General features: G+C 32.4%; 1 protein-coding gene across 1 annotated transcript; it reads left to right on the top strand.

Moving 5' to 3' along the window:
- Nucleotides 1-221: 221 nt before the first annotated feature.
- LOC108684353 lies at nt 222-9,864 on the top strand. The gene is made up of 5 exons (XM_018188622.1): nt 222-234; nt 2,278-4,294; nt 5,500-7,311; nt 8,119-8,786; nt 9,747-9,864. Exons 2-5 carry the CDS (start codon nt 2,342-2,344, stop codon nt 9,844-9,846), a joined length of 4,533 nt encoding a protein of 1,510 aa, XP_018044111.1. The 5' UTR covers nt 222-234; nt 2,278-2,341; the 3' UTR covers nt 9,847-9,864.
- The last annotated feature ends 3,236 nt before the right edge of the window (nt 9,865-13,100 follow it).

Raw genomic sequence — 13,100 nt, 5'->3', positions numbered from 1 at the left:
TAGGATGAAACGATTAGAGAATGTATATTGTACTAGAAAAACGTCAAGTGAAAGTGCTGGTTGCCAAAAATTCCGATAGATCAGAGGCTGACAACACTTTTATCGCGTGCCCTAAAATAGACGATATTTTAGGAAATGTTCCGTGAAAAACTTCAGTGTGGGTATTAGTGGTTTTTTCATGGATAATTTACTCGCATCAACGAACAAAAACAATGTTTGAAGTGATATTCGCAGGTTGGTGTCATTTAAAGTTTTTGAATTACCATAAAGGATTCAATAAAGGCCAGATTATCTAAAGATTCATTTTTGCCTAAAGGTCTTATTGATTATGTATATTTTGCACAAGTTATAGGAGAAAAAAAATCAAAAAGAAACAAGAAAGAATTTAGAATTGCATCTAAAGTCGTCGAGTGCAGACTTAAAATTTTTGAAATTAATACAAAAGGGCAAATTAGTACAAAAGGATAAATATGCATCGCAAAGATGTCAGTTGTTAAAATGATATGAAATCTAATATACACAAATGTAATTTTGTTATCAAGTATCACACTAAGGATGATCAATATTTAAAAGGTTGAAACATATATCTCATATTTATGTATCCTTTTGTACTAATTTGAATTTTTTTTCCTTTGAGCTTAAGATATTTTTAATCTGAGTTTTTTTAATTTTTGAAAGTTTCTGATAAAATTGTTGGGAATAAAAGAGTTAAGGACATTTATGTTGATCATAATCTGTTGACTTGTTGATCATAATCTTTCACTCTTATCACTATTTTTTATAATAACAATTTGATAATCGCAATTTTTTATGATTATAATGATAACTAACTAAACGCTGAGTTGCGCTAAGATTAGAAAAATTCTTTTCAAAAGTAATTTGCTATCATTATGCATTGATTATTTATTGAAAAAAATAACAAATAACTAGTAACAAGTTACTTTTTCTGTTTCAAGGAATAAAAGTAACTATAGTTACAAATATAAAAGGTCTTCTTCGTGTTGTATTTTTTGCACTCAGCATCTTCACTTTCTTTTGTTCTCACATTCATATATATATATATATATATCTTTTTTTAACGTTCCAGACAAAAATTATAGGATTTTAAGTGGCAGATTAAACAGCAATATTGTAACCTTGGATATTATTGTTAAGGTCATATAAAAATCACCTCGAAATTTATAAATAAAAATCCTATTTTTTTACAGCACATTCTTGTAGCTGACCTCGACAGCTTTTCAAAGCACTAAATAAAGATATTTTCAGAATAAAAAACTTGAAATAACAGGACTTTTAATATTCAAAATACAATAAGATATAAAAAAAGCTAATAAGAGTCAGAAAACTTAAAAAATCTCCTTTGTTCATTTAGCATAAGTATAATTAAAAATAATCATTCGGTCATAATTCGAAAAAATATTTTTATTATAGTGCTATGAAAAGCTCTCAAGATCAGCTATGAAGAATATGCAATAAAAAATAACGGTTTACATTTAAAAAATTTTAAGTGATTTTGTGACCTTGCATCATATGGATCTTTCAGAGACTCCACTTTTTCTCTTCACTTTTTTAATTATTTTGATGAATTTTTTGACATTAAGTATTTGTTGTTTTTTTGTTGTAGAGTCTCTAAAATATATTTATAATATATTTATAAACTAATATGATAGACCAAAGACAAAAAAATAGTCTTATTATTTTAAAACTTTGTTTCTGGGTTGCTGCACCTGAATTATTAAAATCTATTACTTGTAAAATAATTTATTTTTATAAATAACGAAATACTAAATATTTTATTAAAAATTATTTGAATTATTGATTCGCCACATTAGTTCGGCCTTTTGAATTAAAAAATTCTGAACTTCTCTAATTCATAATTAGCGACTCGAAAAATTTCAGGATGTAAAGTTTCAAAAATATCAGTTGAGTAAAAAAAATTCGGAACACAAAGAGTTAACGCTATTCAAAGTCACACTAACATTGTTATCTAATGCGCCACTTAAAACTATTTTTGTCTGAAATGTTTTTTAAGAAAGTTTTTTCGAAAAACTTAAATAGTCACTCTGTTTTATCCTCTGTATTGATCATTGCGATTCATATCAAATCTGTATTTCTCATTTAATTTAATTTTTAAATCAAATTAAATTCCTAATTTTCAAAATCTATAAATTTAAATGATTATAATGGATAGATTGTAAAATTTAAAATATATAACTAATAGAATCCATCAAATCAAATATAAATGATAATAAATTCAATTATATCTTTTTTTTTTAGGATTTTACATATGTTGAAAAAATATCTATGTATTTCTGAGTCTGATTAAATATCACCAACCATTATGGCAGATGAGGAAGGTACAGAGTGGCTTCAAGAACTGTTGCATGATGTGCAGCTCTCACAATTCTTTACGCGAATTCGAGATGATCTGCAGATTACTCGTTTGCATCATTTTGATTATGTTCAAGCAGAAGATTTGGAGAAAATTGGTCTAGGTAAACCTGGTGTCAGACGTTTGTTAGATGCGATAAAAAAAAGACGAAATGCCCAATGGAAAAAGAGTTTAATTACAAAAATTAAACCTGGTAGCAGTGGTAAAAGCAATAAGCGAGCTTCACAGGCCGTCGAAACTTCCTCGGTGCTGACATGTCTTATACAAGACAAAGATGTGACATTATCCATTAAATTAGGCGATGGAAGCTTTGGTGTAGTGAGAAGAGGAGAATGGACCTCCCCCTCGGGACGAACTCTGCCTGTTGCTGTGAAAGTTCTTAAAGCAGATGCTTTAACGCAACCGAATGTTATAGAAGACTTCATTTCAGAAGTTCAGGCGATGCACACTTTGGATCATCATAATCTTATTAGATTGTATGGTGTAGTGCTATCGCAACCAATGATGATGGTGACCGAGCTCGCACCTTTAGGCGCGTTACTTGACTATTTACGGCAGCAATGCAGTAGAATCTCGATTCTTACACTCTGTAATTATGCGCTGCAAGTTGCCACGGGTATGGCATATTTAGAAGCGAAGCGTTTTTTACATCGCGATTTGGCATGCAGAAATGTTTTACTAAGTACCATCGATAAAATCAAAATCGGCGACTTCGGTTTGATGAGAGCACTTCCTCAACAAGAAGATTGTTATGTTATGACAGAACATAAAAAAGTACCTTTTCCCTGGTGCGCTCCTGAGTCTCTCAAGGCTCGACATTTCAGTCATGCGTCAGATGTCTGGATGTTTGCTGTGACGCTATGGGAGATGTTAACGTTTGGCGAAGAACCCTGGATAGGATTAAATGGTTCTGAAATCTTGCGTAAAATCGATCGCGAGGGCGAGCGGCTTCACAAGCCAGAAGCAATGCCTCCATATATGTATGAGTTGATGCTTCGTTGCTGGGCGAGAGAACCTTCGGAGAGACCAACATTTGCTTTGTTGAAGGAATCACTGACTGGTATGGTACCGTCTGTAATGAAGGCTCTAACCACTTTCGAGGAAGCCGACAAAATGTCCATCGAATCAGGAGACCAGATTGCGATCATTGATGGACGACCGGAAAATTATTGGTGGAAAGGCCAAAATCAACGAACTTTTCAAATAGCACATTTTCCACGTTGTCTAGTTGATCCAATGCGTCGAAAACAACCAGAGGACATCAGCAAGCCGTTGGAAAATTCATTTATTCATACAGGACACGGAGCGCCCTTTGGCAAAAGCTGGGGCAGTCCCGTTTACATTGATGATGTATATTTAAGAAATCCAATGGATCCTCCAGATGTATTAGTGGCATCCTCAGTTGATAATCAGACAAAAAAAAAATTTTCTTGTGGCACTCCGCGTACTAAAAAACAATTTAATTACACAAAATTGCACAACGATGCTAGATCGAGTCCTATCAAGTCCTCACAAGTATCGTCAACTTCGAGCATGAACCAAGAGGATACTCTGATTGATTTATCCGTTGAGGAATCAGCAAGTACAAATGTGCATGTCGCGTGTAAGCGAGTAATTAACATTCTGGATGAACCCATTGATAATGAGAGATTATCCTGGCAGGATGAGGAAGGTAGAACATATGCCAATTTTCCTGGTAACGTGGATCCTGCATATTCTGATCCCTTTGATACTTCTGCAGTATTTATGAAGCCGCCACATTCGCGATATTATAGTCATGTACCTGCTGATGTAACTAATAATTATTTGAAGACGCAGACATATGGAAATGTGAATGATCAGAAAGAAAGAGATAACGTTCAAGATATTGTGAATTGTTTGAATAATTCTACTGATACAGAGGTATGTTTTTATAGTGATATATTAGAGACAAATTTTTGAATTATTTATAATGTGTAATGAAAATTTCGAATCCGAAATAATTATTCGATTTAAATATTAAAAATCTTAAATATTAAAAAGAAGTTTTTGAATACTGTGAATGTTAAAAAAAATATGGTTTGAAGTTATTGTTATTATATAATATATATTTACATATATGTCTCATTTTAACTTTTACATCAAAATATTTCGAAACATACAAAAAAAAAGATATTTCAAATAAAAATTGTAAGGTTTAAAGGGAGACATAAGAAGGTATCATTGACTTGACTTTGAGTAGTGCCGCCAAGGTCAAATACTGTCAAAGTCATTTTGAATTTTTTTAATGGAACGCTCTTCCTCCCTCTCTCCTCTCATTATTCATTACATATTCTCGTAGTTTACCTCAAGAGCTTTTTAAAATATTCTAATAAAATTGTTTTTCATTAAGAATTTTTCGAGTTATAAGTTTGAAATTTACAGTACCACCGGCGTTAACATTATTGAAAGTTTCTGATTGACGGCTAAAACCTCTTGAATGTTTAGGATTATAGTCCTGAATAACATTTGTCAAGATCAAGACCGTCTTTGAAGATCATTCTTGTTATTTTCATTTTTACATAGAAATGAATTTTTATCGTTATTACATTCGCCTGTTTCTAAAGAGATTTTACTAGATATATCAATAATTTAATTTGATTTTCTATATAATTTTTTTCTTGAATAGAAACATCTGTGTTTTCATGAATAAAATCTTATAGGCGATATACAAAATCTAGGAGAGGATGGTCGAGGATTTTGCCAAATAATATCTTGGCAATTGTTTTCAGATCTATGTTTATTAGAATTTTTTGACTTATTTTTTATTGTAAAAGTCTGACTCTTTTAGAATAGAATAGAATTTATTATACTTCAGCATTTCTGTGACTCTTTTATGTGCTAATACGCGTTCTTACGGCAAAGTAATTTCAATTTTTGTGTTACACATTTTAGAAGATTATCTTCTGTATCAAAATACAATAACAAAAATACATTTATTAAATTATGATTTGTAAATTTAAAAAAAAAACCAAGATTAATTAGCAAAAAATATCCAGCTAAATACTAACAATCTATTAGTATTATTTTGAATTATTATATATTATAAGTACAGATTAATTTTTAAATTTTATTTATTTTGTTCTCAGGAGACTTGTCAATACTCGATGAATCTATACAAGGGATGTCAGGAGAATGCAATTAATTTGAATACAGATGTGAAAGAAGATGACATTACAAATCACTATAGTGAAATAGATAAAATCAGCCCGTGTGCATCAAGCTGGTCTACCTGGTCTAACTGGCCGGAAGATTTACGAAAAACTTCCGCCGCGCAGACGTATGTTAATATTTCTGACAACAGTCCCATATCGTCATTTACTGCTACAATTCCTCCTCATCCTCTTTCTCTTCTTCCTCCTTCTCCTCCTCCTCCTCCACCTCCTCCTCCTCCTCCTCCTCCTCCACCTCCTCCTCCTCCTCCTCCTCCTCCACTACCTCCTCCTTCTCTTCCTTCTCTTCCTTCTCATCCTTCTCTTGGCCCGAACGTGAGTCTGCCGAAGCCTAAGTCTAATTTTGAGCTCGCGCAGAGCATGAACGAGCTGTCGTTGAAAACCTATTCTGATCGTCAAGAAGTTGCTACTGTCGCCAAGAAGCTGGACCCGGTTTTCTTGGCCGAGCTGGAAAAACATTTAGGCGAGAAGGAGGCGACCAAGAACACGAATGCTAGCAACAGTAAATGCCAACAGCCGGAAACTGTTTCCGCAAATTATTTACACGACTCATCGTTAGAAAAATTGCAACAGAATTCTACGTCTACTCATCAGATTTCAACGATGGAGGATGTTGCCAGACCTTTGTCACTTATTCCAGCGTTAAAGCCTCCACCACAAGGAAAACCGAAGTCGCCGGTGGCGACTATAAATCGAGCAAATACTTTATCATCTAACAAAGTACAGAACTTCTGGCAGCCAAAAAGCACAAATGTTGAAAGACCGCGACTCCAGAATGACCACTGTGTATCAGAATCCGCCACTGAGGCTATAATGAATCAAATTTGGCAACAAACGCAAGGTCTATCGCAGCAGCCAAATATTTGCCTGACTAATTCGGCAGCTAACCAAATATTAATGTCCGTTTCAGTGACTCAAGCGAACGTTAATCGACTTCAAGAAACTGCCAGTAATGCTTTCGATAATGATACGAATGATCAAAATCAGTATAGTTCCTATGTCACCAAGGCCACTCTTATACAGACACAAGCTTGTCTGTCAGATCAAACTTATCCTCAAAATACGTTGCATGCCAATCAGGATAATATCAATCTGTTTGAAGGAACTTCTGATCATAGTACTGATAGTAATACGAATGAGGCACAACACGGATCTTGCAACCTTGCCAAGACCGCAATGGATCAAACACAAATTTGTTCGTCAAACAGCCAAAGTTATCTTCCAAATTCATTGAGCATTGATCACGATGTTTTCAATTTGCAACAGATTGCCATTAGTAATATTTCTTCCAGTGCCAGGAATTATCTTCAGTGCGATGCAGCTAATATTTCTAAAGTAAATCAAACTCAGATTTGCTCATTAACCAATGGAAGCCAACATTATCTTCATAATACTGATTTTAATCTACTTCAAACGACTGCCAATTATGTTTCTGACAAGAGCACGGGCGAATTCTCTCAGCATGGGCATTGCAATATTTCCAAGGTTGCGTCTAATCAGGCACAGATTTATTCGTTATCAAATCAAAATTACTCACCGAGTATAGCACCAGATTTTTGTATGGGCGATTTCGCGTTGCCTCAAACCTGTCCTCAAAATATGGCAGTAGCATCTAGCACAAGTAACGTTCATGAAATCGCTCACATACAAAATAACTTGCAGCAGTCGCAACAATTAAAACCTGTTACACTTTTATCTCAACAAGTGTATGCCGAATTGAAACAAACGGTATGTACCTATATAATTATATAGAATAGGATATTCTATTTTATGATTTAAAATAACTTGTTATAATTTGTCATGCACGCAGATTACGAAAAATATTTCAAATATAAATTTAAAAACAATAAAATTACAATGAAGGGCTAATGAGCTTAGCTAGATGTTTTTCATGTTTTTAAATATCTGTATTATTTAATCAAAAATTAATGTCGCTATTACAAAAACGTTTATAATCTTAAAAAATAGATTCTCCTCAGTATATAATTTCGGTCGTTAAAACCATCAAACTAATAAAATTATACATCGTTTATACATTAAGATTCTTTTGTAGCCTTTTCTTGTATAAACTCTTTATCTATAATTATTTCCACTTATAGATTTAAAAATAAACCAATAGATGATGTTTCAAAATAGAAAGATCAAAAAATTTTTGCATTACAATATTTGACAATGCATTTCAAAATCGAGTTTCGAGAATATAGCCCCCATAACAAAAAAATTCCTATATTTAACAAATATAATCATTTTTGTAAATCATATTTCATAAGGAGAAATAATTCAAAAGTTTAATATACTATTATATATTATACATATATATGTCAATTAAATTAAAAAACAGCTAATGCCGAGTGGGGGAGATAATCTTTCTGATGAATTTGACATTGACATATGTCGTTATAATTCTGAGTGATCTAATAAAAAATCATCATAATTACATAAAAATAAGACAATAGTGCTTATCAAATTTATTTTTAACGAACTTTGGGATCTAAAAATCTAATAATTAATAAATCTCAATTTTAATTTTTTTAGGTCCCTAATCTAGAGCAGCTGTCTCAGAACGAATTTAATACACTCTACAACAAAACTGTTCGACAGAACATTCTCCGAAATTACTATTCTAATAACCTCAGCAGTGAATCCAGCCAAAATCATGTTCAGGAAACTGCTGGCAATCAACCACTACAAAAGAGTATCAATCTCAAGAATCAACCTATTCAAGGACACGCTTGCGATTTTAGTTCTTATCTGAAACAGCCGCCGACTTATACTCCTCCACCTGCTCCTCTTACGACTCGAAGTTTGCTTAAATCTAGCCAGAATGATTATATGCAGAGTCATAATCCCGCAATAAAATGCAACTTGAGTAGACCTTCAAATCTGTTGCAAGCTGAAGCTTCTACGTCGACTAAAAATGCATTAACGACACTGAATGACTTTGCTGCTGCCAAGGTAAATCTATTACAGGTCAATCAGCATTCTGCCTGCACTAGTCCACCGCTCACCGCAGCCTCTCAGCAATTGGTAATGTCATTAAATGACGAATTTAGAATGAGTAAAATCATGAAGGTACAGAAAGAGACCGTAGATGCATCGCAGCAGGAGATATTAGCTGCATTGCAGGCAACTGGTTGGGATACAAATCAAGCTGCTAAGCAGATCACGAAGGACAGGCAGGTCAAACTTGAAAATCTCATGAGGTATGTATTTTTCTATAAATCAATTTATTTTCATGAGAATATTTGTGTTGGTATAATCGAAAACATATATAGAATGTTTAAATAACTTTAGAATTCAATACATAAAAATAACACAAAAGGTTTATAAACATTGGTTTTATGTTCTTGCTTCTGAAATTACAAACGTAATCATGTTTTATTAATTCTTATTATTATAAACTGACGTAGTATCTTCACATACTTTCACATGACTTTGTATCTTACTGATAGTTTAACATATATAAATGGAAGAGAAATTGAGTGAACGTAGTTGTTCCAATCGAGTTTTATACGAATAAATTATTATCAAAAGTTTCCACCTTATAAACAATTTTAACTATCGCTACTACTAACTATCATTAAAATTGTTTAAAAAATATTTATTTTTTAAACAATTTTAACAATTTTAAATTGATTGGTTTGAAGTACATTACAGTGTATACTTTAATTATGGAAAAGGATTTTTAAATCTGTGGATGTGTGTAAAGATGATTAAAAAAAAATAATTTTGAAAAATAATTTGTAAAAATCGGAGCCTGCTCTCTTCAAGAAGATGCTAGCGTGACGGCCAAAATCCGAAATCATTGTTTTTTATTAAATGCAACTTATGTGTATGATTTACAATACAAACATATGATTTACGAGATTATACATTCACTTCACAATAATAAGGAAACTGAATATAAATATGAATATATTTTAACATCTTTATCTTGTTCTATGATTTTGAAATTGCATTCTAGTATGTAAGAAATTAAATATATAATTTTTATATCTATTGTTGTAAATTGATTTATCCGTTTCTAATTATAAGAAACAGAAAAAATATAAACTTGTTTTCTTTCCAAAAACATTATATAAAAAGTTAATAATTATAACTTTATTTTTTAAATATTTTTTTTAATGATAAAAGTTTATAAATTGAACTTATTACTATTTCAGATTGGGATTGGCTACTAAACAACAATGTGAAAATGCTTTAAAGCAGACTAAATATGACGTGGAAATGGCAGCTTCGTTGTTACTCGATCAGGCCAGATGAGGAACAATTGTAGTTAATGTCCCGATGTCTTCTACGACATAGTTATAACTCTGCATATATGTTATGTGGTAGTTTTGAATATGATATAATAAAATAAAATTTGAATTCAATTTTCGAAATTCAAGTTTGATTTTTTCTTATTTAGTCAATACTCTTCATACATGAATCAACATTAGCAAACTTGAACATCGAAAATTGAATTATTTTATTTTGTTAAAAATTTTATTGTACCATGTTCAAAATGTACCGCCTTAACCTACGCATTTATCTATAAATGAAAACAAACAGAAACTGTTGTGCTGAGAAAGCGAAAATCGATCAGAGATCACTTATAAATGTGTTTTGCATTCCGATTATATTTTAGCGATTGACTGATGTCGTTATTGGCTATCGCGTATAAAATAAAAACTGTTATGCGTAATCAAGAGATGGTACTGGTAAAAATATCGCGCGTCAATGATATTATTTTTAAGATGTAACAAATATAATTCTGAAACTGTGATATGTTATTGATCTTTATTTGGATTTACGCTCATTTAAATGAGCTTCTACGGTTCTCACAATGAGAAATCGCGTTTTTTTTAACGCAGATAATATTTGAAAGTCTTGAGGTTAATAAATATAATATTTAATTACATACAAAAACAAACGCTACATAGATTCTCATTCGCTCTTTTATCAAACTTCATTCTTTAAGTATGGAACAACATAGTCAATTATTTGCGTCTGTGAAGATGAAATTTCTTTTCGAGTTTAAGGTATTAAGTAATTGTATAATATCTAACTAAATATAGAACTTTTGTTAGATACTTTTTTCAAACTTATTATTTATTCGTAAACCATCATTTTATAGTTAATGCTTTTATATAAGAAAATAAAATGTAAATTGAATGCTATAAAGAAGATTTAAGTATATCTAATCCTTTCGTTACAGTGGACTTATGTTACAATAGCATCATACTACAAAGATAAAGCGAGATTAACTATTAAGTTATTACAAGATAATAACATTTATTCATATGCCATCATCTTGCCGACATCTTAGACCTTGCGCACAATGGAGGAAATATTAGGAATAAATATTAGATTTCAATTTATTAGAAATCTCGCTTTACGTAGAAATTCGGATGCCTTGAAGCTCGTATCAGACTACTGATTTTCAAGCCAACCCGACTGCCAATTCTGACTACTGATCAATAATATACCAATCACACTGAATTAGTCTTATAGCGTTTTCGGCCCGATCGAGCTTGCACCAGTCTAGATAAAAAATGCTTTGCTATTGGTTGACGTTACACGCTTTATATCAATAGGAGAGCATGTAACGTCATTAATTCAATTGATGATTGGTGCAAATCCAGACGGGCTGAAAACGCCATTATTGTGATTGGTTCATTATTGATCGGAAGCAGAATTGGCAGTCGAGTCGGCCTGCAGAGTTGATAGTCTGATACAGACTTTAGATAGAAGGAGAGATGAGGCAGACTCATATACATAGACCAAGCATTTTATTCGTAATCGAAAGTGACAGTTTGACAGGATTCGTTGCATTTCTTTCTATTTTGAGAGAAGATAGAGAAAGAAAGAGAGAATGGAGGGCGGGGAAGTATTCTTGACAGTTGCAGATGTAGATAAAGGAAGAGTGATCATAAAAATAAAAGATAAAATCATAAATTTCTTATTTTGAAGTAGTATTTTGAATTTCTTATTTTGAAGTTAAAATTTATGTTTTAAATTTGTTCAAATTATTATACAAATTCTAATGATGCTTCCAAAGTTAGAACTAAATGCATACAATAATACATCCCCAATATTTTTTGCTAATTTCTCATTTCTGAGATTGAAAAATATTAATAATATATAATTGTACCTGTGTAAATTAATAAACTTGTGTCAACTTAGTCTTAAGATTCTCGACGCTAGAGATACAAATTTTCGTCATTTTCCATATTTTTTTCTTTGTGTCGTACTTTGAATACGTACTTTGAATACGTGAATCAACTAACATCAATAACATGAGAAATATTATATATGTGCTTTTGCACCTTGTATCTTTACGCTATTTATGGATAGACCTCGCTCGCATGGAAAGTCAAACGCCTTTAAGCGGGGAAGATGTGGGTCTTGCTTTGCATGAAATATCTCTTTTATTCCGTTTTGGTATAAAAGAATAGCATTATGTAAATTATATAAAATATATGTTAGTAAAATATACAATTTAAAAATTACGTTCTCTTTATAAAAATTATTTTGTTAATAACTTTTTAACGAATAGCACGTTTCGGCTCATTTTTGAGCCTTCATTAGAATATAGACTAATGAGTTTAAAATTCGTAGCATATAAACGTTAAGACTTTATTAATCTGGGTACCTATCATGAAACATGTCAATTCCAATCGAAATTATTCCGTTTTCCCTAGAAAACACAATAGAAAATTGAATAATTCCGATTGAAATCCATTTCGATTTTTTTCCACGATAGATGCTCTGCATACGTCGATATAGTAAAAATTCAGTTAAGGGGGGATAATCTCCAAAACATCATGCGGGTATCATTCTCAGACGGTTAAAAGACCAAATGAAATAGAAATCCAGATTGCTATTGTGAATAATTAAACTGTGAATAGGGGGAACGACAAGAAATTACTGTTCAGACGAGATGAAAGTAACTTATCATAGGCGTTGTAAGCAGTGATGTACATTTGGCGCCCTCCAGCACCACAAAGAATCCCTTCCACTTTTGCCCTATCAAGTAACGCCGCGCTCGGCTAGCTTCGGCGCTGAGTGAGCGAAGCAATGATAGAAGCTATCCTTCTCATCTTCGGCAACTTTTGATGCGCCAAGAGCAAACGAGACAGTGTGAGAGAGAGTCCTTCTCATTTGTTACAAACGACCAGAACAAGGACAGGTTCTCTCTTACGCTGTCTCGTTCGCTCTTGACTCGAAGGCTGCCGAAGACGAGAAGGATAGCTTCTATCGCTGCTTCGCTCAGCGCCGAAGCTAGTCGAGCGCGGCATTACTTGGTGAGGCAAAAGTGGAGGGGATGATTCTTTGTAGTCCCGGGGCCAAATGTACATCACTGGTTGTAAGTGGGCATATAAAACAAAATAAAACGTGTAAAAACGTGTTTCTTGTCGGTCTCCCTATTCATAATTTGTACTTACAATTAGCCAAAATCAGATATGCGTAACATCAGATACTATGCCGGAAGTTGTTATAATACTTATCATCTTTTTATCTGATTAAACTAATAT

The sequence above is a fragment of the Atta colombica genome, unplaced genomic scaffold (assembly GCF_001594045.1).
Source record: "Atta colombica isolate Treedump-2 unplaced genomic scaffold, Acol1.0 scaffold134, whole genome shotgun sequence".
NCBI classification, from domain to species: domain Eukaryota; kingdom Metazoa; phylum Arthropoda; class Insecta; order Hymenoptera; family Formicidae; genus Atta; species Atta colombica.
This window is presented reverse-complemented; position numbering and strand designations above follow the sequence as displayed.